This window comes from Tetrao urogallus (assembly GCF_951394365.1).
Source record: "Tetrao urogallus genome assembly, chromosome: 4".
In the NCBI taxonomy this organism is placed as follows: Eukaryota; Metazoa; Chordata; class Aves; order Galliformes; family Phasianidae; genus Tetrao; species Tetrao urogallus.
This window is the reverse complement of record NC_136817.1, coordinates 19577114-19604774: the sequence shown is the minus strand read 5'-3', so window position 1 is coordinate 19604774 and position 27661 is coordinate 19577114. Positions and strand designations below refer to the sequence as shown.

Here is a 27661-nt window from a genome sequence, read left to right as displayed (position 1 = left end):
CTGGCTTTTATTGACCTTGGTGTCATTTTCTATTGTGGTCCACAAGTATATTCCTTGCTCCCAATTAGTAGATGTGATTTATGTAAACACTTGATTGTAGGAAATGAACAACTGCAGCATCCTCTTTAATTTTGGAGGATAACAGTTTCCTTGGCTGGTGCTTACTGCTTGTTGCATTGTAACAATCTATCAGCTTCTGCAGTTCCTGTTAAATAGGAATGAAGAATAGCTCCATTTTGTGCATGGCACACGTGAGGAAAAGTCATCATTATAAATTTCACTACTTCTTCCTCTTTTCAACTTTGCCAACTGCTAGCGCAGCTACTATTTCTGGTGCGATGTGTCACAGTCACACAGCAGATTATCTTTCTATAAATACAATAAAACCAGTCATGAGAGGGTTGTGCTGAGCATCCTCTTGTTCATTTATACTGTGAATACTGTGGAATACCAGAGATTGCTCTCATCAGTTGCTATCATTTCTCTGTACAAGGCACTGTTTTCTGTTGTTAACAGGTTTGTCAGAAGAAAACAACCACCCAAATAAATGGAGACCTGAAATTTCCTGTGCCTACATGTCCTCAGCTGATATACTTAGAAAATATCAGCTATCATGGTTAAATCAGTTTACACAATTATCATGATACATGATAATTGATGATTTCTTATAATCTTGTTGAAAACATAAAGCAATTTAATATCTGGCACCAATTTATAAGCTTCTTTGCAGGCTGAGTCTGTATTGTGCAAGGTAAGAATGTTATTGAATATTGACAACTTTTGCATTTTTAGGTGATGATTGATACATATTTACCTTTGTGCACACATAAAATGACATTTCTAGTTGTTTTTCCCAAACTACTTTTTATCAGGTAGTTGTAAGTCATTACAGAAGGGAGATGAGTGTTTTTATAAAGGAAGGCAATGCAATGTATCACTTTCCTCTTTGAGCATGCATCTGTGTGTCTTTATCTAGGCATGTATAGATGTATATGGGACTACCTGTGAGGTAAAGATGCCAGGATTATTATTATTATTATTATTATTATTATTATTATTATTATTATTATTGTGAGAAGGGAAGAGGATACGACTGTGCATGACTAGACATTTCTGGACTAAATTATGCATCTGAAATGGTCATGAAAATATGCTGTCAGGTCTCAGTCGTAATGCATTAAATGGGATGTCTCTTCTGTCCCTTAAATATAATTCCAGTATTCTTGTGGAATTCCTGTGCCTTGTACCTGTTGCACATGTTAGATAGAAGACCTAATTCCGTTGTTTCATCACAATCCTTGATCACTGTAAATCAGTGCACTGATTTACAGGTGCACTTCATTTGCTTCTGCAATTCTGTATCTGATTAGAAGCATTTGTATTACTTCAATACTGTCCAGGGATTCTTTAATTTCAGAACAGCTGAAAATTTAATTACTTGCCATGACATTTAATCAACAATCTATTCTTATTCTTAATTCTAATTCTTATTCTAAGAATTATTTAACACAGGAAAACCTTAGGTACAAAAGAAAAGTTATTGAGGCATCATTTTTGCCTCAATTTTTTTTCTTAAAAAATAGCAAAAAATAACCACTGCACACCACACTCATCTTTACTAGCAGTAAAATCAGCAAAAATAAAAAAAAAATTAAAAATTCTCCTTTCAGATCAGTCTGTATCAATCTGAGCTTCACTGAAGTGAATGATAATACACTGATATATGTTTGTTTAGGAGAAGCCATGTATTGGGATTACCTTATTCTGTACAGTTTTCTTTCCTAGAAGAAAGAAGTGCCCTTTTTTCAAGCAAGAAAGGGCATTTTACAAAGTTCTTTTTGTTAAAGTCAAAGATAAGTTGCTGTTATTTTGAGTATTTATAGTACGATTGCACTTATTGACATACTGCCTAAGGAGAATATGAGTGAGATGTTACAAGTCTGTGTGGCATAAAATTGTTTGAAACACAGGGAAGTGACACTTGAATTTGAAGTAAACCACAAAAGCTATAAGAGAAATCAAAAAGCCCTTCTCTGTCCTCATTCAGGGTCTAAGAATGTGTGTGTATTTGCAGAAACGTTGGAAAAGAAGGACAAGAGGAACATGAAAGAGGAAAATGATTCACAGATTCTTCTTTCAGAGACAGGCGTGCCCGCTGTGCAGGACAGCGCCTCACAGTTGATAGCTGTAGTTCTTGTCCATCCCTTTGGTCTTTCCAAACAGTATTATGTTCCAGTTCTTGATGATATCAATACTACGAGCAGGAACAGTCTTCCAGGTCTGTAAACTCAGGGCACCCTGATTTCACTTAGTATGTCCTCATGAATGAATGTCAGTAAACAGGCTCAGTTAGGGCAAAGGGAAAAGAAATGAAATGGGTGAGTGTGAATTACCTGCAGCAGTGCGACTGTCTTTGTTCTTTTATATCTCAGAAGCTTCTTTCATATTCTACAGATGAACTTTCAAAGTGAACCTTAACTTTTTGTTTGTGAGGAGTATTTAGACCTGTGCTTCTGACAACATGAAGCAGGAAACATCACTAAAGTAAGCAAACCAGAAAATACCTGAATTCAGTTGTTCTTCTGCTCTCTCTCTCCTGCCAGTGTTGCACAACAGAGCTTTCCAAAACATGTGATGGCAGTGGGTGCCACCAGAGTTCTGGTAGTACTGAGTCCCCCTGGTGCTGTTCAACCACTCCTTGTGTACTGTAGGCAGTATGGCTGGAGGAAAGGGATGTCTTTCTGTTCCAGGACTTCTATTTTCTGTTAATTTTAGTTGCACTCAGTCTTTCAGCCATTGTGCAACCTCTATGGAAGTGTTGAGTCTAGATTTGGAATGTAACAGAAAATCGAAGTGTTTTGTGTTTTTATTTTCATCAACATGTTCTTCCAATGGTGGCATACTTCTGCCTATGTGTAAGAAAAGCCCTTTCTGTAAAAACAAACAAAAAACCCTGTTTTTTAGTGTTGCCTGTTCCTTTGAATTCTTCCATTCTGTGTAAGAAGCATTCTTTCATTAATAAATGTTATGTAATGAGAACAAACTGTATTTAAAAGAGTAGAAAACCCAGAAGTTTATTGGAGTTGGAATTTGTATGTTTGTATTGTGAGACATCTGAAATGGTACAAGTGGGGAAAAATAGAGCTAACTGATCCTATTGCACTCAGAAACATCAGCAAAAATGTTCTTTTCTCCTATTTTTACTTTGCATGAAAAGTAGCTAGAAAAAACGAGTCTGAGATGCAGCACTGAAAATAGCTCTTGCAAGATTAAGAAGGTTCAGATGCTGTAGAGGGAGGTGAGCAAGAACAATTCACTTTACAACACATTGATTTGCCAGTAGTACCTAAGACTTAAGCCAGGGAAGCATTTCCCTTTCAATTTCCTTTGCAACTCTTCGTTGCCTAAGTCATCTTTGATACTGCTGCTTCTTCAAGGTCAGTGGCTTGGCTTCTGATTTCTTTTGCAGTTTCAGATTCTATAACGTCATTGATTTCTGAACTTTTACTTATTCCTGGGTTACATAGATGTAAATGAGAAGCACAGCAAATAATTCAACAACCCATTCCATGCAAGAATCTTCGTTTATCCACTCACTGATATTATTTATTCACAAATACAGCTTAAACCTTATACAGAGATAATCTCTGGGAGTCTTAATGTATTGTTTTTTGTTTTTTTTTCCTGCTCTGTGCTCTTTTGAAAGATGTAAAATTCCAAATTGACACTACACAAATGATTTCCTCAACATATTAGTGTGCAAACAGTAAATCCTCATCCCAGCCTCGGGGGCGTACATGGCATTTGTACATTAAGCATCAAAGAGAAGGGAACACTGTTATGTTTTTTGCTTTTCTGCAACACTTATTTGGAGTATGATACTAATGTTTGGAAAGACAATTAGGATTTAAAAGTAACTACTGGCTTTAGGATGGAGAGTGGACTGTTTTCTGAGATACAAGTGCTGTGAATTCTCAGATAAGCTTTACAAGCTTAGGTATTTCCTCTGCTGTTTTAGAAAGGAGAGATTCTTAATATCTGAAGTAGATGTAGATTCAGAAAGAATAACAGAACTTGAAAATGTAGGAAGCCTTTCAATCGGGTAGTAACCATGTCAGTTCCACTGCTCCAACTGCTCCATAAATCACTTAATTCTTCTGGCTTGTACTGTCCATCAATTTTTTTCTCAGTTTCTTGAAATAAAGAAACTACTTTTCATTTCAGTTTGCAGAATCCCTTGCTTCAGAGAGAACTCTGTCACTTGCTGTGTGATTTAAGCTGTAAAGATGAAAAAGTTTGTCCTTGTACAAAGTAGCTCTGAATCCCATTGCAGTCTTACAGATCATGGAATCACAGAATGGCCTGAGTTGAAAAGAATCGCAGTGATCATCTAGTTTCAACCCCTGCTTTGTGCAGGGTCGCCAACCACCAGACCAGGCTGCCCAGAGCCACATCCAGCCTGGCCTTGAATGCCTGCAGAGATGGGGCATCCACAACCTCCTTGGGCAACCTGCTCCAGTGCATCACCACCTTCTGTGTGAAAAACTTCCTCCTCATATCTAACCTAAACCTCCCGTCTTAGTTTAAAACCATTTCCCCTTGTCCTATCAACCCATGTAAACAGTCGTTCCCTCTCCTGTTCATATGTTCCCTTCAAGTAATGGAAGGCCACAATGAGGTCTCCCCGGAGCCTTCTCTTCTCCAAGCAAAACTAGCCCAGTTCCCTCATGGACCACAGCTTTGTTAAGTGACTGAGAAGGCTGCTAAATCTTTTTGGTTTCTGTTCCTTATTTTTTTATTGTTTGTTTTCCCCTTGAGGAAGGATGACATTCAGGCATCCTCGCCAATGTTACAGAACTCATCTGAATTTTCCGTATTAGTCTTCAAAAAGGTCAGTACATACAAACTTTCTTTGAAATACTACCTCATATTGAACAGTGCAATAATAATTAAGCTGTGCTGAATAATGCTAATGAATTATGCACGTGTCCCTATACTTTGTCTCCTGTTTGTGGTTTCCTCTCAATAGAAACTGCCCTTTTGAATCTAAAGTGAGATAGGTCTCCCTGGCTATCTTTAAAATAGAAACGCAGGCTATTATTTTCTATGGAAAGCCTTTCGGATTGTTTTATTTTTAGTTTATTTGCTTGTAGATGTTAGCATATAAAAGACCAGAAGCGCTCATTTCATTCATTTAGACTGAGAGAGGGATTTGGCTGGAAACATCTGTTGAGGTGACACCAGTGAGAGGTAATAACCAATTAATTAAGCTAACAAAAAGTGCTGGCATAAACAGAGCTGCCCATAAAGAGATTTAGCCTGGAAACCAGGACGCTGGGTGCATAGAAATTTAGAACACTCTCAAGGAGATGTAGCAGTCCAGAAGGCAAAGTGATTTTAAGACGCAGACTGAAGATGATATCAGAATTTTGTTAGGGTCGCCTGTTATGACAGATGTGGGGCCTCGAGGCTTGTTCCCGTTCTACTTTCATTGAACTTTTTGATATTGACAGAGATGAACTGACATCCAGTGAGTAAGTGGAAGGAACCCTGGAAGCTGTTCATTGTCATCCAGTCTTGCAAAGTAGGAATGAGTTTGCTTTGTAGGAGCCTCAGAAGCTGATGTCTGTTTAGTCCCATTCATTTTCTTTTCATAAAGTAAATGAAAATAAAAAAGCTGTTCAACCTCAAAAAAGTCTGCCACTGTAAATACTTATTCATCTATTTACTTCACACTGTTTACCAATACTGCAGGAATTGCAAAGGCTGTCTTCTGTTGTCACTGGTGCTACCTCACCTGCTCTATGACTGTTTTATGACAGCTGAAGTACAAATGAAGCTTTGAAAAGACCTTTTGAGAGGAACGGCTTTGTACTTCCAATTTCACATCTCATAAAACAAAGAATAATTTCCATTGAATACAAACCAATCTAGTGTAGTACATCTGTCCTTTTTATCCCATACAGAAAATACAGGCTGTTGAGCCTGAACAGACCTAGGAATTTCGGAGTTATTTTTGATTGTAGCAACATATGCTTGCATGACTTGTCATAAAGGCCTCATATGTTGAGATATGGTCTGTGATAGCACATCTGAGCAAACAGTCTTGCTTGGGTCATATCACTAGTGAAACTGGCCTACCTCTAATTTCTAATCTTGCTCAGAATGCTTCCTGTTCTTCCCCTCCCTACTCCTCAGCATGCTTTCATATAGTCACTTACAATGGCTTTCCAAAACAGTATTTATTTACAGTGTAACATTTTTGCTTCCATTTTTGACTAAGAAGCTGACTATTTTGGAAATACTTCTGTAGGAGATGCTGATCCTCAAAATAACATCACAGTCAGTATGAAGAATAACCACTAAGTAAAGCATGTGGCAGTCACCTGCTTAGAATAAATTTCAGAAACTCAAGCAATAAGTCATCCATACACTATCAGTAAGACTACATGCTGATAAAATGGAATTTAACTCTTTACCTTCCTCTTCTCTCTTTTTCTGTTCTAACATATTCTTCTTTGTTTTGCTACATTTTGTTTTCATTGCCAATTTCTGTAAGGTCAAAGAGTAAACCCACTTATAGGAGAGGATTACTGATGGATCAGAAATGTACAGATGCATTTATTTTTGGCACGAGGCACATAGTATAGTATATTGGGTTTCTGCACCTCATTACTTCGTGATAGAATGGGTAGGTTGTTTCACTCACCACTCAGAGAAATGTAAAATCAACCAGAATGAAGTAGTCCTTCCCCTTGGAGAATCACCTGTGTCCCTTTTGTGCATGTGTGCTGTTTGCACAGTTCTGGAGCCGGCATTTTGTAAGTATATAAGCAACATGCTACTGCATCACCTTCCCAGTCAATTCTGTCCATGAAGTACAATCACAAATTTGTGAGGTGGAAGTATTTATTCCACATGAAATAATAAGTAGTGGGAAAGGCAAGAAGTCAATGTGTCTTTTCCACAATCTGCTGTTAAACAGCCAGCTTGCATGAGCTGTAACATAGGTGCCATCCTCCTGTACCTGTGCACTCTAGGACTTGATTCTGTGTGTGGTTAATGTACATGAGTGAACATTTAGACAAGTGTGCAACCTTGGCAGGCTACTATCTCAAAAAATTCTGTTAGTGTTTAACTTTTAAAAAATATAGGTGATGATTCAATGCAAATTAAGACATCAGCAGTGAACATGAGGGCTGTCCTTTCAAACAGACAGCACAGAAGTGTGTAGAGCAGTTGATTGCAGCTGCTCTTTAGGATAATCACATTGTAGTGACCTTCTGTTATGTTGAACAATTTAAATGCCTTATGACATTTTGAAAATGGAATATATCATTTATATATATATGAGTTCTTGGAGACTACAATGCTGATCCTCATGTCTTAGGTCTGAACAAATGTCTAGGAAAAAAATGGGTTTTCAAGGTGGTGTTGGAAATAGGGAGTCATGTGAAAGACAATGCCTTTGACCCACAGTATCAAAACCATATATTTTTTTAAATGTTAGAATCCAAACTTTCATGTGCATTTTTGTGAATAGGTCAATAACTAACTAGTCTGTCTGTCTAGTCATAGTGACTGCTTGCTAACAGGGTCTTTGATTTCAGAATTACTTACCAAGAGGTATGAATTCATAGTGTGATATTTTCATCACCTGTTTTTGGCTAATAAATTTTAGGCTATGGGTATGGCCTTGTTTTACGCTCTGTATAAACCTTAGTAGGTGCTCATAATTTCTTCTCTTAGGTACTCTTGCTTCTTACACTCTTTCTTTTTACATGCTTTAAGCTGCTCTCTGACTAGTTTTGTTGAGCACTTCTTAGCTCTTGCATTTCAGGCTATGTTGTTCTTCAACAGTTCTTCAGTCATTTTATCCACCACTGTGAATCTGTAAGCCTAAATCATTTCACCCTTTGGTTTCCTTCTCTCTAAATTGAGAAGTCTGAGCCATTTTAGTCTCTTATCAGAACTGCATCAAAGAAAATAATGGATTAGTTTGATTTACAGTATGTGATTATTTCTTCTTATACATTAGTTAAATTTGGAAGAGGGATTGGAATGTAAGGTTAGATAGAGAAAACAGACTGGGGAGACAACATCTGAGAGTAAGACTACGTATTATTAACTGGGTAGGTCCCTGACACACATGTTCTGTAAAAGAAAAGGGTAAAGAAAATGAAGAGGAAGAAGAATGCAGTTCAAATGCTGGAGCATGAAGTAGTACAGGAAGTTCGTGAAAGCAGGTTGAGATCTGAAGCCACTGGTCTAATGCTTATACCTGAACTGATAGATGATATGAAAAGCAGATAATCTGTTTCTGTCATGAAATACCTTCTCTCAAAATATTTCCTCACACCAGTATTCTCAGCCACTCCCAAATTTCTAAAAATGTCAAGTCTTTGATCTTTAAGTATACTAAGTATGACTTTATGTTGTCCAACCTATAGTGTGTATAATGAAATTCTTAGAATTCCTTATTCTTGGAGGTTGTTTTCAGCAGAATTTGGGGCTCATCATGTTGTTGGATATACCAACTGATGAGAATATCTACTATCAAATTTCTTAAGCTTCAAATCTTTTCTTGCCAAGTATTGTTTCTTTAAAAGGTCTCACATCAACTGTTCACTAGTTTCTTAACACTAAATAGCATTTCAAAGAGCCCTAATCAAACATGCTTTGCATGACGTGAAACATTCTGCCTACTGTTGTTGTTCTCCTTCATAGTAAACACAACCAATACAGTCTTCCCTTGTAGTGAGGTAGCTGCATACTAAATAGCAGGAAAAACAGATGGTTTCGTTGTTTGAATAAAGAGAAAGCAATAGCTTTGTTACCAGAAGCTGGCTGAGGGATAGTTTTATCTGGATTCTAGTCTATTAGTTTATCACTGTGACTGACTGATTATGATTCATTTTTCCAAACATAAATCATTTCATAAATCCTGTTGGAGAGCGCAGCAGTAGAACTGAAGATGTCAATGGAGCTCTGTCGGTTAAGGCACTGATGAAGTTACAAATGTGTCTGCACAAAGTGGGTGCCCATTTTTGCATGTGTTGAAGACGTGAAGTGCTCTCACATTTGAAATGCTTTAATCAAGGATTCCTTTTCTTGCATATAACTAGAGTGCTGTTTTTAAACTATTTGAGTGATTTAATTGAACTCTTCCTAGCATATAGTAGAAGCCAGCTTTTGTCTATAGAAACCTTTGGTGTGTATGAAATGAGGTGTTTAATTTACTCAATTATTATAAGATCTCCTGTTTTTCCAAGTTACTGCTTTAAATAGTTTTTTCGGTGCTTGCTTTTGTAAACCATATCTGCTATACAAGGTCATATGTCACTTTGTCTTCACCCACATATGCTTCCCGGAATACTTCTTCCTTTTTTCTAAGGCTGAAAGGCCTTTATTGATAATAACCCAGTTAACTGACCAGCAAAAACAATTCCTGCTTCTGTTCTGCAGGAAAGAACATCTTATAACTTTGAACATACACCTGTGGGTAAGAAACAACATAAAGTGGGACACTGAATGGATAATGTTAAAGACTGAAATGCTGATGTTTTGAAATGCTTTCAGCATTTCTGGAAACAAATCCAATAATTTAATCTGGAGGCAGATAGTCAAAGCATATTGATTATTTTTCCATTATTTCCCCTCAGTTCACATTCCAGAATATGTTAGAGCTATCACAGTACAATAGCAGTCAAAACATACTCACTTCCTTAAGAGAAGATAACATTTTGCCCTCCTGCAAGAGGTACATAAAGCCCCCCAAAAGCCCCACCTATCTCTGGTGTCATGGGAAGCACTGAATATCAGATACTGTGAAGATGTCTAGGCTTATCTGCCATTCCTAATCTAAAAATTGCAATAAGATTCACTGATTTTTTCAGTAGAGTGAGAATCTGACCCATGGGAAGTTAATGGTTTGCCAGCCCAGTTGTTCAAAACTCAGTATTTTAGGTCTATAAAGGCTAAACAATTCGGTTTAATTTCCTCATATCAAACACACTTACCAGGCACTATATATGGAATAAGAAGTTAACATCCAAATGTTGCCTTTATGTAATGAAGAACAGTGAAGTTAGAGAAAAAAAAAAAAAAAAAAAGAACAACAAGCCAACTGGTGAACTTAAAAGAAAACTTGTCTTTTTTAAAAAAACTGAAGTCAGTCTCATTACTCTGATTTCAAATGCCTTTGTGTTTGTGAAAGAGAATACCACAATACTTTACAGTACAATTACAGGTGATGTTATTAAGAGTCACTTAGTGAGGTTTAATGGAACAGTACCTTTCTCTTAGCTTTGAGCTGCTCATGATATTTGTCCGATGTGTCACCTGGTATTTCTCCTCCCCAGAGGGTAATTCCCACTACAGAATAAGTGATGCCCATGACAAGCAGTGGAAAGCAGTAGACCAGCACAATCACAATGACATGATACCTGCAATGAAAAAGCATTAGGCTGGTAAATGCTTGCAGAGGTGATGGAATGGGCTGCTGGAAGGAGAGTGCTATTGTTACGAGAAGCGTGCTTTATGTTGATGAGGCAGCCCTTGGTGCATTCACTGTCTTTTTCAAGTATCTTGCATATTTATTTACATTCTAATGCAAGTGCCTTTAGGATCTTTAGCTGTGATTCTGAACTTGTTCTAGTAAAATCAAGAATGACTCTACAGTAATACTGATTAATGACTTCAGAATGAGGTATCTTTGTCCATAACTAGCTGAATTGATTTATTTATTGCGTGGTCAAGTGTCCTAAGAGCAAGCGAAGGTTTTTGAGTTCTAATCTGCACCAGAAATGAAAGTAGAAATGCAGTATTTAAATACTGTCTTTATACAAAGGCATCCTTTGTATTTGTACTTCATATGGCCCCTCTGTTGCCTATGAGAAACATAGTCATCTCTGACAATGTGAGCGCTGGGGAAAAAAAAGATAACTTATTTTGCCTCCTGCTAGATCCTTGTTAAATGTCATTGTCACATAAAATCCCACTGAATGATCAGTAAAGAATTCCCAGCTGTCACTGAGAGTGAACTTACTGCCCTGAAGATAAAATACCTGTGGGTGGCTCCTACAGTGATCAAAATCATATATGATCAGAGCCGTTTTCACCTGCCTGAAGGAAGGCAAAAGGTCAAATTTGATGCTGTATGGCTATGCAGGTTTTCAACCTTGGACAGAGAGTTCATCTTAAATACCAATGAGGATCTGAACAGGGACATAATGTTTATATGGCTAGGTAACCACTTATTCCTAATTCTGCCAGAGGGACAAACAAGATACATCCAGTTTAATTGGCTGTTGCTTCACACTTTCAGAATGTGGAAGGAATTACAGATTTTACAGTTTTCTTATTCCAGCTCAGACCTGAGATACGTACTTGTGACAGCGTAACAGGATGAAGTGCAGAAACCTGATCCTTTTTGAATAGAACCAGAGAAGAACAATCTGATTGTGACAAGGAGAGGCTGGAAATACCATTTTACTCATTAAGATAAATGATAAGCTTAGTTTGAATTGTATATTCTGTTCCCATTTCTGACCAACTTTGTTATATAGAAGTAGCCATCTTAAGTGAAGCAGTGATAGTAAACATTGCAGCATGGAATGAAAAACACTCGAGGAAGAGAATATTTTCTTCCAGCTGTCATTTAAATGAACTATCTTCCAAGCTTAGCAATTCTGCTTTGACTTTCTCAGTGCTGTTATACAAAATAACTACTAGTAGTATCCATTTCAAGTATAGGCATCGCCATGCAGAAGTTTAAAAGAAAAATGCTTACATAAAATGCTGTTTTGGACCGCCTGGCCATGCTACATAGCACAGAGTTCTCCCAGGCATCACCTTGGTTATAGAGTAGAGGCACTGGGGAAAGGCCAACAGGAAAGCCAAAATCCATATGCTCCCAATGACCACCTTGGTAGCAGTTGCAGAGAGCCTTGGTTTCAAGGGATCAATAATGGCCATGTATCTGTAAAAGAAAGCAAAAACCCGTACATAAGAAATCTTCAGAGATCTGCATGCATCTAGAATCATCCACAGGTTGGGTCTGAGAGGATAAAAACAGAAATATTTGTCTTTCTGGAGTTCTGATGGCACAATCTGATTGAAGAGCAACAAGGCATCTGGAACCTTTATTACTCTGCTACATAATACAGGATATATCTCTAATTAACAGTTAAGCTCTAAGGATTATTAGAATTCTGTCCAATAGCTACATGAACCCGATAAATTACCATGCATTTTGTTCAATGGGCATTAACTGACTTCAGATCATTGGTCAAAGATCCTGCAGCTGCAACCATTTCAGGAAGGAATCGTACAGGCTTTGCCTCAGTTAATGGAGATATATGTGCATAAAGCATGAAAACATCTCTTTTGCTTTCTCAGTTCCTGTTTCTTGGGAAGGGGTAGCATTCTTCTTATTGCCCTGTAATTGTATTGGCAATCCGTGTATACTGATCATTTTAGAACAATTTGCATAAAATAATTGAAAAGATTACTCTAAGTAATTACAATTTAAAGGCTTAGAAAAGAGAGCAACAGGAAAGCATCAAGACAAACAGTCAGAGAAAAACACATCTTGTTTTCTGCCTTTTGATATCCGAACACATGCAAGGAACTAGGTAGACCCAGAAAGCTCATTTTACTCATTCCATGTCACAAACTTCACACTTTTTACGTTTTCTTATCATGCCACTGCTTTGATTCTGAGACTAACTCCTAAATCAATGTCTTTTCCACCAATTTCCTCGTCTCTCTATTTTGTTTCACTTATCAATGACCAAGTAAAGACCTTCAAAATCCTTAACAATTTTGGTAAATAGGAAGACTGTTTCTAGTTGCTTCCACTATTAGTTGGAATGCTCTTAAGTATCAATCAGAATCACTTTTAAAGGAATTTTTGTCCTGTAAATCCATTGAAATAGTATTTCTTTTTACACATATGCTGATGAAGCTTACTGGATAGCTAACTACATGCTCTTTGATATGACATCCTAATGCTTTCTAATACAGAAAGAAATGTTTTTTACAGTACTGTTTTGTTCCAGATACAACCAAAAGCATGCTAGAAAATTCTTTGATTCAAGATTGAAATGCAGTGCTATTTGCAAGTGAGTAGGAGATGTCAGATGAGCAATTTAAATCAGCAAATCAGAAATTGAATTAATCAGTGTATCTGTGCTTACTCAGGAGACTAAAAATCTGTTCGTCTTTGGCCATTGGTAGTGCTCACATTCTACACAGTGTTTCTGAAATTAGGGTTAAAATAGGGATGTTGTAAGAAGCTTCTCAGGAGTAACTAGAGCAAGAAAAAATAAATGACAAATTTGAACTATTCTTTTCTGGTTTTGTTGTGCTTTTTGTTTTCATATTGTATGAAAACATCTGAAACAGACAGGAAAATGTGATGAATATGAAAGCCAGCTTGAATTTTTATACTACTGACAGTTTTACAGACTTCTTGAGTATACCTGGATTCATTTCAACAGTTGATTACCACTTACAGAGGTTAATACCGATTCTGGAAGAGACAAACTCATTGCCGTAATCACAGCCCATATGTTTCTGCTGTCTTTTACAATACGTTTAATTATCTGATCATTTTTGACGAGATTATTGGAGTATCTCAGTGATTTCCTAATGGTTGTCTTGTTTGTGACTATGTTTTCATTGTAGGTTTCCAATTTACAAATCTCATGACTATGTTACTGTCCCTGTCTGTTTCAGGTTTTAAATGCAGTTTGAAAATCAAACCACAGCTGTTCCTGCCTACAAACAGTGAGAAAAAATTTTCATCACTTTCCAGTACTACTTGTATTGTTGAGTCACTTACACCTTCTAAAGAAATCGCAGTAAGTAAAAGATATACTGTGATTCTTCATCTGCTCTCTCTCTACGTTTCTATCTCATACAAAGATGGATTGGGACAGATCTATAGATTATTTTTCTGAATGGAAAATTATGTAGGCAGTAATAGGCACTGTATGGCAATACTTGTCCTGAAGATATCGTAGTATGGTTAAAAACCATTTGCTGCCTAAGCATTTGTAGACTTTATGCTATTCTTGAGACTTTAGGTATTGCTGTGGGAATTAGAAGTTATAATACCAATTTACACTTACAGATAATAAGGGTAGGTAAGTAAAGATGAATTAGTAGATCCCCTTCCCAAGTGATGTTTATATGTGATTATTGTTGGTTTTTTTGTTTATGTTAGTCCTTCGGGCATTCATAGATCATAAAATTTTCAAAGCTATTTGTGTTGTTTACTTTTTGTACTGTTTCATCTTGGTTTTAGATCATGAAAACCTTTCTTACAGAGTTAGTTGACTGCACGAGTTCCAAATCCATACAGTTTGCTAGATTTTTAACCAGAGTTTGAATTGAAGTCTATCAAACCATCAGACAAGCTGACATTGATTTGAATCAATCTTGTTTTGGATGATAGCTCTGATGTAGTGCAGTTAGAGGGGTAGCACTCATATAAAATAAAGAAAGGTATATGATTTGTTACATCGAACACTGAGGAACTTGCCCACGAGGTTTAGATACAGACATCAGCTAGAAGCCAATAATAACGTTTATAATAGAAACGTTCCTCACAAAAAAAATGTGCAAGTAATCTCTTGCATTTACATTTACCTGATGTGAAAACAAACTTAAATGAAGACATTTCTACTTTGTGAAAATTTTATACTTCAAAGACGCATAATTATAGGATAGATATTTGTTTTAGCAAAAATACCCCTTGTATTTGATGGTCAATCACAAACCAATAAGTCCAACATCTGCTCACATTGTGGCAGTCCCGTTTAGCATTAACAATGCTAATACCTTAAAACATCTAAATGCTGTCAGAAATAGAGACTGATCTGAACCAATTTCAGTTCTGAGTCATCATTTTCTATGTCTAGATTATCAAGCCTATTCTTTTTACATTGATTTTATTGTGTTCAGATATTTTGCCCACAGGGTAATTAATTTCCCTCTCTTTTACCTATTGGTTTTTGTTGGTGGTTTTTTTTTTGTGTGTGTGTGGTTTTTGTTTGTTTGTTTGTTTGTTTTTTTTCCTCCACCTAAAGCCAGACCTTTTGGCATTACATGTCTATGAAATAATTCTATTCTAGTGTTAGGTATAGCAGATCACATGAAAATATACTTTAGCTGGATTGCTACCCTTGTTACCCTCTACCCCCAAGTTCTGTTCTCCAAGGAGTAAGTACAACTTGGACAATGAAGTTAACTTTGTAATCATGAGTCCTGACTTTTACATTGATCTGCCTTGAGGATGGGTTGCCCTATACTGTTCGAAGTGCTGGATGTACTGATAGTATTTGATAACCCACAAACAAGTCATCATTTTCATATGCTTGTGGGAGTCTTAAGGTATCTCCTCTTAGGCTGGAACAATTTCTTTCAATTTTTAGTTTTCTTCAGATTGTAACACTGACATTATTTTATGTGCTACTGTCAGATTTTTATTGTATTCACATTATTCTCATTCCCTGTTACATTATTCTTATTCCCAGTAGGTACCAACAGTATTTCTCTTTGCCTAAGATAAAATTCTGTTGTTATATCTCCCTGTCTGGTGCCTGCCCTTTAAAGTGGTGGATTGTTTGTGTGAAATGACTCATGCAGCTGTGCTAATGGAAACATTAACTGTTGTCTATCTGAATGAAGTAAGGCAAAGAACAAGGATCTTTTCCTTTAAAAAACAACAGCAAAAACCAGCTGCAGGTACTTGTCTTTGTTAATGTAACTTTAGTGATGAACCAGCTACTGGCTTTTGCAGAAAACAGGTTACAGAAGCATAACAGCCAATCATTCTATCAAATGAAGTGCGGAGGAGGTAGTGAAGCCTTGAATATTCTCTCAATACTGCCTTTGTGCAGGATGGACTTCTCTGACAAGAGAGTGTTGACACCTCTCTCTGTTACTGAGCCTTTGACAACAAAACTATCTTATTCTAATTTGCCAGTACACTAATAATTGCAATTAAATATCTGCCATATTTCCTGAGTTGCTTTTCTTAGAAACAAAATTGCTTAATTAACATGCTGAGCTATTGCTTTGTAACTACAATTGTTACACTCCTTCAAATTTTGTCATACAAGTTTGGTAGTATTTTTCTAGGGAAGCCATCACTGCTGTAAACAAGGACAGTGAAAAAGGTACAACTACAGTTACAATTTGAAAACCATCTCAGTAGCCATCTCTAGATATTAATCTCTGTAGAGACTGGTAACCAAAGGATACCAGAAGTTCTTTCCTCTTAGCTGTCATTTGTGAAAGAGGCTTTGCCACTCTTGCCCTTAGTTTTGTTGGCTGATGATGTTGCTTTACCATTACTGGTACTAAGGGTTGTTAGGTGTTCATCTTCTAAAGAAGTGGTAGTTGCTTTTTAAGTGTCACTTGCCTTTGTACCCTGTCCTTTTTATCCTGAGTGTTTCCATCAGGAATGAGAGCTCCTGCTAGCTACAAGCTACAAGCTACAGGTGCCATGCTTATTGCCATGGTTATTGCTCAGAAAATCAGTGAAGGTAAGTGCGGTGTAACGTGTGTGCATGGTGCAGGACATTGCACCTCTACTGTCCAATTACCCATGGCTTTTTCCTTGGTGTAGCTATGTCATTAAGGCTTACTTCCATAGTCTGCATAGTTACTTGTTTTTTATGACAAAATGCTAGTTAAAAGAGGGAACATCAGACATACCTTCTGAAGTGAAAGGTATTGTTTAAGATCTACTAGAAAGAGCATTGTGTGAGTAGGCCAGGAATAAAAGGGAGAATGCTACATACAAGATCTGGAGAAGAAGCCAAGTAATTGAGTTTGGGGAGAGGCTCCTGAACACTAATGTATAAGAATGAAGTGAAATAAGAATGAAAGAAGATTAGTAAGCAGAGAAAAAAAGAACTTGGGTTGGGAAAAGACACTTAAGATGGTAGGCACTTGAGCTGAAAGAAGATTTATGATGACTACAAGCAACTTGTTGCACTGGTGAAACAAGTTGTGTAGCCACACAAACATGATTCAGCGGGGTGCTTTGCCAATTCACTTAGTGGTTATTGGATGTCTGTTGTTCAGTCAGTCCCTGGGCTCAAGAAATGGGACTCCCTGCCAAACAAAGGCTCTGAACCTCTCACTCTGAGGTCTTCAGTTTCAGGATTGGACTTCTGATGCTTTCTCAATCCAGGAGGAGTTGGTGATGATGCCACAGATAGCTTGTTCCACACAACGAAGAGAGAAAGCCAAATCTGAAGTACATGTAAACTGAGAAGACTTATTTGTTTATCACAACAAGCAAAAGCCATGAGTGCCCTATCCAACATAAACACTAACACTTGCAAGGCACTTATAAAACAGAATGTGCACTTTTAGAAATCTAAGGATGTAAAAATGTACAGGTAGAGATTGAAGCCAACACCCGCAAGAATGTGAATTATTCAATATTTGAACTGCATTCTGAGTGTACATAACTGTTCTAAAGAATTTTTAGGTGGCACTAGAATCACTAGCATATAATGTTCAGTTTGCTGTGATCACAGTATATCCCCCTGACATTTCTTTCTTCCAACTGTGACTTGTGGTTAGTCTTTGTCCCTAGCTAATTACTATGGAAGTCAGCAAGAGTCATTCCATTGAACATAATGAGAATCAGTCAGGCTGCAAAATATACTAGCTGGCTCATCATGATGTGCTTGCTGCAGTGCTTTCTCAGACTGTTTTCTTATCTGCTGAGGTTATAATCGATCAAATTTCCTTCTGATCTGCTCAATTTAGCCAGTCCACAGTTTACTGCTTGATACTTGTTTCTTAGATCCATCAAATAATAATAAAAAAAAATAACACCTTGTTTTCTCTGAAACCATAACAGAGACAATCCTCATTTGAATAACAGTGGTGAACTCTTTAAGTCACTGTTTATGGCGACAGTTAATCTTGTAGCTCTCTGATAAAAGTGTCCTGAGTTTATGTCTCATTGTTCTGACAATAGCAAATCCTAACTTAGCTTTTCTGTAAAACGGTATGCATTGGTTAATACAGGCAGGAAAATCTTCATCTTTTAACACGTTATTTAGAAAATTGTTGCAAAAATACTTAGGACATTTGAAAAAAGCTGTGTTGAAAATTGGATCGTACAGATGCCCATCTGGAGGCACAGTTGGAACCCTTTAATTATCCTAAGTGATTTGTTTCACCTGTTTACAGTGTGTTTATAAAATCAAATGGAGAAAAAAGTAATCAATTCAGGGCCAAATTATAACGGGAAATTGGGGTTGAACAAAGGAAGAGGCTGAGAGAAAATCATAATGCTTGCATATAAGTGTCTTGTCAGCTGCAGAAAGCCGAGAGCACTTCCTTCATGAATACACAGATGCTGTTACTCCCTGAAAATAGAAGCTGGTTTTGAAACTTTGTCTCCTAGTATGGATGGCATCAGGTGGTAATTAAGAGATTTTGTTAGGGAAATTGTGATGATTCCCTGCCCCTTCCTTAAAACATAGATGTGAAAAATCCAATTAAATGTCTCTCTTAGGTGGGCACAGTAGATTAAAGGAGGAGGAATGAACTGTGAGGTTGTAGAGGCATTTTTTGATTAATGAAAAACAAATGTTCAATTTTTACATTGTCTTCTGCCTACTTAGTGCAAGGCTCAGTCCTTTCTTGTGCAACAAATCTGTGTTCATTCATTTAAGATGATTTTCTCTGAAGGAAACATAGCTACAGGAGTCTTTTAGGACTGTCTGACTGTTGAACAAGACTGATTTTTTGTTGTCAAAAGGATCTGCAGTGGGTGATGTTGCTATTACGCAGTTTTCACCTTGAAATGAACAGCATAAAGAAAGAGCATATGACAGTGTGAAAGGAAAACAAATACACTGTGCAGTTGAGAGGTCAGTGCTTGTTCCCTGAGGGGATGAGTTGGCATTGATTTACCCAAAGGCACATGTGCTACTCTTAGGGAATGGCTGACTTGGTTTGGGTTTGTTAAATCAGGATGTCCAGAGCTTTGCTTTTCACCACCTCTTATCAGACAATTTAAAACAGAAATATTGAAATTTCACAGTGTGGCTGAATTCTCATAAATTATGCAGTGTTTTCTACTTGAGAAACATTTCAGTTGTCTGCACTGAGCTAGATTTTTGTAACTGTGTTGTTGATTTTACAAAAGGTGTGCTATATTTATGCATATTAATAGAGAAGAGCTAACCATTTTCTTTGGTCTGTCTCATAAATAGGTGGACCCACTTCCCCTGACAGAATGGCTTCTGTTTCTCCTGTTCTTTGGAGTGAGTCCAGATGGCTATCTAGGACCAATCCCTATGCAAAGTCTAAAAAATCTGCTCCATCTGCACAGCCTACAACCCATTCTGTTCTTGCCTACATTTCTGACACTGCTACCTGAATGGCTTTTTTTTTTTTCTTGCTAGGATAAATACCTAGGGCAAATATTGAGATAGATAGTTTACTCCTTCCCCAGTTATAGGTCTGACAGTTCACAATGTCAGATCATACGTAGTTAGTTTACACGTTGGATCATTAACTGACTATAGCAGTTTGGTACTGAATAATCATTTATTATGCACTAAAGTTTTATTTCAGTGGAAGGTATGAAAAAGAAGCCTTCCTTCACAAAACACAGACCTATTACAGCTGCTTGTGCATGAATGTAAGTTCTTTGTGATAAGAAGCTTTCTGCTTTACATTAAGATGACTTCTGCTGGCTAATGCCAAAGGGGAAATGCAAATCATTCACTGATCCCATCAAAATCAGGGGCTTTTCAGGTGGCCAGCAAAAATTATCCTCAGGTAATTTCTTTCTCATGCCTAGTATTGATTTAGAGGCCAATGATAAACTTTACCCAAATGTGAGATTTACTCAGGCTTTTGTCTAGTAAGCTGCATTTGTTCTGAAATAACTTAGTTTTAGCTAGACACAAATATTGTAAATGATACGAATTTGTGTCTTATTTGGAGAATAAATCAGAAATGCATGCCTGTAGATAATAATATTCAAGGAAAAAAAAACCCTCAACACTAAAAACCAAGCCCTCAATTGTATATGGAAAAGCGTTGCTGACTATATTCTTTTGTAAACTACAAATGCATCTTTTAATAGTTTCCTATTAAGCTATGGATAAGAGCACTGAGAAAATGTATTGAAGTCTGGGACATTGTCTGAAATGAACTTGTTCAGTTGAACATACAATTTGAACTTGTCAGATGTTTGTTCATGCTTTGGATGCAAAGACCTGGGTTAGTTAGTTGCTGCTCTAAGTGTTGCTTTTACTTGTAGGCTCATGAGCCTCATTGTTTTCATTCCATCTTTTGAAAACAGCTTGTCAAGTGAAGTACTTACTCAATGCAAAAATAATAATAATTAAAAAAAACAACAGTGATGCCTGTATTTATTCCCAGACTGTCTCAGTATGATATTAGCAATGTGACTGACAATATTTTTTACAAAGAATCCTAGGATTCTCTATAGTTGCTAGATCACTATCAGCTTATACAACAACAAGAAATGGATTATTTTTCTCGTCTCTGACAGTCTGAATCCTGTAGCTTATTGGATCAGGATATTCTGCAGAACATTTCACCTCTTTTCTCAGAAAGAAAGAAAGAAAGTCATCAAACTAAGAAAATCATTTCAGGACCCCAGGCCATGTGGTGAACTTAGAAATGACATTTCAAAATGGAGTCCTTTACGGTTCACCTCTCGATTTTTGATCACTTAATGCTCTTCTGCTCAACATTTTCTCTCAATTTGCCAGGACTAATGTTTTTAGAGAGCAGGCTAGTTACTGGAATCCAGAAATATCTCACGATTCATTGTGAAATATACATTTTTGGAACACAGAATATGGAGAAGGGATTTCCCATTTGGATCCTATTGTTTGATTGGCAACATAGTAATAGTAAAAATAGAAATAATGATGATAATTTTCAGAGCTTATCTTTGCATTTTTCTATATATATATCTTGATCAAGGCTGATACAATGCTATAAAGTGATCCATTGGTTTGGGAAAAAAAAGCTGTGTTGAGCTTTAGTCTAGGGAAAAAGCAGATGGTGTTTTCTGTACAGTTATGAGATATCAGAGGGAGATAAAGCTAATCAACAATCAAATGTGAAAAAAATGATTATGCAAACCAAAACATACAAAAAACAGACTAGTGAGGTTACAGAAGCTCATTTCACTCATCTCTTTGAGTGAACATGTTCCTAGATATAAGGGGGAAGCTGAGGGGAATATCAATTGTAAAGCACAAGAAAGCTGTAAAGAAACTAATCTTACTTTTGTTTTTCTCACTTCTGTGTTCATCTCTCTCTCCCTGATCTTCAGTGCAAATTCTGTTTTCTTATCTCTGTACATGAAAATCATTTGAGATGGAGTTTGCAAGAAGTGAGAGGCCAAAGGCTGCAGTTCTGTTAGGGCTGAGCTCTGTGCAGGCAGTGGCAGCCTGCTGGGCAATATAGTTTTTTACTGCGTAGTAGGGAGCTAAGTCCAAAAAACTTGATACCATGGCCATATTCAAGTTCTCTTACCAATATATGCACTGGTGTACATGGCATGTGCTGATGCTAATACCATAGACCACAACGTGGGGTCAGACCCTCTGTGTTCCGAATGGATTGTGTGTTTATACCTTGTTATACAAGTTTGTTATAAAAGACAATTAGAATACCTGTGACTATGTAGAGGAATTATTGATAACAATCAGTAATTGAGAGATGTTACTGAAAGGTAGAAAACTGACCTATGAATATGTGTACTTCTGCAGATATACTGGAAGTCTAAGAAATAGAGTGGGAAACAAGAGTGACAAGTTTACATAAGGATGTTGGTGAAATAAGCATACTAGAACTAGGAAACTGGGGATTAGGAACATAGCATTGTAATATTACGGTTCATTAAAAAAAGAGATTTGAGTATACAAGAGGAGTAATAACACTTTATTTAAAATATAGTTTAAAATCAAATCAGGTAAAACAAATGTATTTGTAAACGGTATAGGATGTTATGGTTTAAAGCTCCAAGTGTGACTCTGAAAAGGTAAACTTTGAGGTTACACACTCAACTAATGCACAGTAATAATGCTGACATGCCACAGGAAATTAGGCTACAAGGGAAGCTAATGCAATAATAGTAGAAGATAACAGTAACTGCTGTACACATAAAATAAACGTTTGGACAACATTAATGACTCCTCTCCTCTATGGAGCATCTAAAAGGAGAACAACAAAGTAGACAAGGCTTAAGGAAGCTTATTAAAAAGAAGTGCAAAGGATAACCAGAAGGGAGGGGGGACTGTGGTAGGACTCAGTCATAGTCTGAAACAGAGATTCTGTAACTACCCAGTGTTTTATTAGTAAAGGCTGAGTTAATCTGGGGTTTGATGGGAGTTCAGCAGTGTGAGTACTATGGGCCACCAGAAATGAATGCTATTGCACCTAACTCTCAGCGCTACCTTTAATTGCTAAATCCTCCTGAAAATACAGTTGCAAGTACAGTTCTGTGGAATAAGAAAAAGGGCAGCACATTCTATCAGATGGACCAAAAAAGGGGAAAAGATGAAGTTATTATTGAAATGGGACTTTGACACACAGAGTTAAGAAAAATGATTTACTTTGATAAGCTTCTGATTTGAAGTCAACTGTGGGACTGATCCATTATTAATGGTTCACTAAGGCTGCAAATTAAAAAAAAAAAAAAATTATGTAAACACCACATGTAGAGAAACTGGAATCTGATATTTAAAAAGATTAGGTCAAATTAGTGGCTTTCTCCTTCTTTTCCCAACAAATTGTAACGAAAAGTTACTTAGGACTTTCCTTTGATATGAGCACACCATTTTGATACTACAGTGTTGACCTTGTGTTGAGCAGCAGCAATGCAGAATTTTCATGTATTTATATTTGTATGATCTATTGGCATATCTGTAAATCATTCTTTTGAATTGCTTTTGCATGTAAAGAAATTGAATACCTAAGTAATAGTTCTTCAAACAGCAGAAGTTTGTTTATGTACTATGAAGATGTTGTAAGACATGAATCGGATCAGCAACTACTCACTGTTACAGTTAGAACACTTGTTTAATTCCACAGCAGTTGCTTTTACAAATAGTTAAACTTAATGAAATAAAGGAAGCATTATGGAATTGCTGAGAGAACAGTAATTGAGGAAGTCATTCTGTAGATATGCTAATAACAGGAAAAATATTCTACTGATGGCATGATATTTTATGCTGTATTGCTATGGCTCCAAACTTCTGCCTTAACCCTCAGATACCTGCAGAGAATTTGTAGGTCTACACACAGAACTGGTCCTGTAATGAGACAACCTTGGGATTGGACATGAAAAGTTCCTGCATACTATTTCCTGCATGCTAGGAACTACTAGGAAGGGATAGTAGGTTTTCAATGACCAGATCAGGATATCCAGAATTGCACGGACAGACAAAAGTAAACACAGATGACATTCTATGGTCGTGCACTGGCCACAGGCAAGGACATTTTGCCTCCAGAACCATTTAGGTCATCTTAGGAACGTTTTATGGGTTTGCTCCCACATGGTAAAGAAACTGTAATGAGTGCTGGAAGTGAGGTGAGCATGGTACTGTGCAGCTTTGGGCATAGGCTACAGGAATAAAAGAATGCATGTGAAGCAGTGCAGTACAGAATCTCTGCTGCATTTGCCACTTGAGCTGGCTTGTTCAAAGCTGCCTGTGGCAATTCTGCAGTACACTGCAAGCAGCCTGAACAGAAGAAAGAGGAAAAAGATCACCAAGGAGTGGTCAAAAACATGGATAAATCCACACATGTTCAATGGCCAGGAGGTCATACATTGAAGGGAATAGTAATCTTCCATACTTTCATCCTCAACTCCAGAGCCACCACACCCTAGAGCTGGAACTGCCTGCTCCACAGAAGTTCGTGTCAGTTCAGTCATTTCACAGTGCACACATCTTAGACAGTATGGCCTACAGAAACCCCATGCACAAAATCAGATGTGAAAAGGAAAATAGTATTGTCCATGACCTCTGCTCTGTGATGCTTAATGTCACACTGACTCATTTATTCTCTTGAATGTTAATGTGGTCTAAAACGATCAACAGAGGAAATCTTTAGTGAGTTGCAAACCATGACTCTTCAGTATTTTGAGATGTTACAGTTTCTGTTGCAAAATCATCCAACGTGATCCCATTCTTTAACTCAGTTGCTTACTGAGTTAACAAACTCAGTAGCTTAACCCTAGCTTTTTTTTTTTTTTTTTTTTAATGAACAAACATATAACAATGGGTTTATTGGGTTAAAACTAAAGCACAGTCTCCTGTCTGAAGCACTGGTTGAACTTTTGCAGAAAGCAAATAGAAATCAGTGTTTTAAAAAATATCCACCCAACTAATCTGTGCTATCGATTAGGGCAGACTACACATTCAGTGAAATTCTTCAGGATTCACTTATAATTATCAGTTTTCCTCTTGACACTGCAGAGAGGTAGCCAGGAAATGGTTAAAGGTACTCATCACATCAGATGTTATTTGATATAAAAGAAAAAGAATGGCAGTGTGAATCAGGAAGGAGTGACAGACTGCTTTTCTGTTGGCTTTAAACCATGCTCCTTTAGTACCGAAGAGACCTCACCTAAAACAACATCGTAGAGTCATCATTGTTCCTGTTGTTCCCCCAGAGGGCTGAAGGAAGGGGGAACTGTGATTCCCTTGTGCGTTTTTGAGACCAAAAAAAAGAATTAGAGGGAGCAGCAGCAGGAACTAACTCATTACTGAGCATCAAGTGTTTCACACTGTTATAGCAAGGAAAACATTCCAATGCATTTATATCTGACTATTGTGTTTTTAACAGTCAGTGTGGAGCAGCAAAGAATCCTTTCTTTTCCCAAAGAACTGCATATATAAAACATCCTGACCTTCTTTTTTTCAGTTTCTTAGCATATTTAGGAACTTTCAGGATAGTTCTGATACTATATATATGTGGATATTTTAGTCATAAAAATGAAAAAGCCTTCCTCAGAATGTCCTAGTAACTTGGCTCGTCTGGTGACATGGACAGCTGTAGGATTAACAGCATCAATTAAAAAATTTTGTCCTTCTCAGAACCTTAAGCGAGGTGAGTATCTTTAGCTAATCTGAATTGGCAACGCAAGAAATCCTTGCCTGGTTAAAGACATTATCACTGGTTTTATGCTACCTCTCCTTTATGGAAACTAACAGTTGGGAACAAGATGCATCACTGGAAGGAGGAAAGAGCTCTGATCTCCTCCTGTCTTTACATATCTGAAGAGCAAAGAGATAGAGGAGTTGCTTAGACTGCAGTTTCCTCTTGCACTACCAACTTTACAGAACAAATATTCTCAGCATCTGGATGAGAATACCATCCAAAATCCACAACTAGTACAGCCAACAGCAAATCATCCAAAGCACCGAGAACAGTGCAACAACATATTTCCATGTTTTCACCTGGAATCAAGTAATTTCCAAAGCTTAAGAAGATTGAGTGCACCTTACAAAATCTGAACTACTGAAAGTGCTGCAGCTGTGCCACATCAATTCATGCAGGATGCATAACATGATTTTAATATATATGGAAAAGAGTTTTGTGAGCAATTTCACTGCATTGCTAATAGGAAAAAAAATAATGAAGAGAGATTTGAAATACAAAGCAAGCTGCTTTTTAGAATGAAAATCCAGGAAAGTGTTGGTTTTCTGAAGCATGTGTTAAGTTAGCTTGCCAGTACAGCCCACGTGAAATTGATCATAAAGAAAGGAGCATTTCCTATGGGAGAATCACAGCACCTTCTGAGAAAAATGATCCATTAAAGCATCTATGCTGGAAATCTGACAACTGCATCTCCCCCTGTGCTCTACAGAGACTACAGCTGTCCTATTCAATTACTGTCAAGAGCACAAAGGTAAAGTTTTTCACTGTCCTGTTTTCTTTCAGTCTCAGATGCTGCTTTGCTGCAAGTAATCAGAAAAAAAGAAAAACAACCAAGCACTTTGAATCCATGTTCTTACCTGAGCTTTGGGTATGCACAGATGGCAACTTAAATAGTCTCATTAGTTAAAATCAGGAGGAACCAGGCAGCTCAGCTCTTTTTGTGAGAAGAGCCATGAAAAACAGAGCCTGAAGTGATTTCTGAGGAGAAGGAAAATGCTTCTGCCAGCTGCAGAAATACAAAGAGGAGGGAAATTTGAAATGCTCTCCCTTTGCATGAAATCTCTACAACTCCTCATTGATATGAATTAGATGGCATTGGCTGAGGAACAGGTGTTGTTTTTGCAGGTGGGGAAAGCAAAACCCTGAGCAATGACTGCTCTCACAGGATTATTACTAGAAGATGGAGCACAAAGTGCAGCTGGAGTGAGTGAGAGGGAGTGTTCGTTGTAAGAGAAAGCAAGAGAGTAAAACAAATGAAAGGCTGAAGGAGAAAGACCAAAGACAGAGGAAAAAAAAGTGTGTTACGGAGAGACCTTGAAGAAGCACATAAGAGCACAATCGATGAACTACTGAGGACTCTACCTCTCATCACTTAATGGTTGCTATGTCTGAATATTTATTTCAGCAGAGAAGTCTGATTGCTCACCCCTGTGCTTTATCTCTCTTTTCTCACCTGTCCACAGCAATCGCTGTCATGGAGTAGATGCTGGCGAAGACAGCTGTGATGGGGAAGAAGTTGTGGAAACGGCAGTAAGCCTCTCCAAAGTACCACTCGCTGTGCAGTGCATAGATGAAGTTGATGAGCGTATTGAAAGCAGCCATGGAGGCATCAGAGAAGGCCAGGTTCACCAGGAAGTAATTGGTCACGGTCCTCATGCGCTTATGAGCCAGGATGATCCAGATGACAATGAGATTTCCAAAAATGGCCACTGCTACCACACCACCATATGCCAGAGACCACAAAGCGATGCGCCAGGAGGGCTGCACAAACTGGTTGGAGAAGTTGGCTGCAAGAGGGGTAGAAGCATTTCCAGCTGGGACTTCCAGCGCCTGTCCCCAGGGGTCTCCTGCTGCAGCAAGGCTCATGTTCCACCTGCTGCTCATGCTTGCATTCCAGTTGGCTGTGGGGACAGAATTCATCTCGAATGTTGCTCTCCTTTCTTCAGGGAATCTCTCTCCCACCTCCCACCGCCCTATCCTTCAGAATCCCCCCAAAAAGATAAGAAGAGGAAGGAAGGAAAAAAGAAAGTTAGGCAGCACAGCAAGGACTGGGAAGGAGAGAGCTGTCAGAGAAAGCTTTGGCTGTGCTGTTCAAACAGTTAGAAATGCTGTACTAGCTGAGTCAGAAGAGCTATCTCTGGATAAAGAATCTCATTCCTCCTCTGTGCAGCCACCTCTTGCTTTTGGTTTTGCTGAAGGAGAATGGGACTGGGATCTGAGGCACGTTTTATAGGCTTATGAGTTGTCAGCGTCATGAAGGGAGTGGAGTGATAAGCTCCATCGGCTGGTAAGACAACACCTCTTTCTCTCTGTTTTCTCTCCTCCCCTTTTATTTCATTCATTGTCAGCAGCAGCACTTTCAGGAGCTGTGGAGAGCACCATGAGGAATATGAATCCTTCTCTCATTTCTGTTGAGATTTGTTTTATGTTGCCTTTCTTTAGCTTTCATTATTGCACATCT

At 37.7% G+C, this 27661-nt stretch overlaps 1 protein-coding gene across 1 annotated transcript in view; it reads right to left on the bottom strand.

The window, feature by feature from the left end:
* The window catches only part of TACR3 (tachykinin receptor 3), a gene marked incomplete at both ends in the record, with an annotated part of 30747 nt that extends 3627 nt beyond the window's left edge, over positions 1 to 27120 (bottom strand). Inside the window, 3 exons of the mRNA XM_079534825.1 lie at positions 10295 to 10445; positions 11792 to 11980; positions 26654 to 27120. Of these exons, the coding sequence (XP_079390951.1) occupies positions 10295 to 10445; positions 11792 to 11980; positions 26654 to 27120 (807 nt within the window). The remainder of the gene's footprint in view (positions 1 to 10294; positions 10446 to 11791; positions 11981 to 26653) is intronic.
* Between the last annotated feature and the right edge of the window lie 541 nt (positions 27121 to 27661).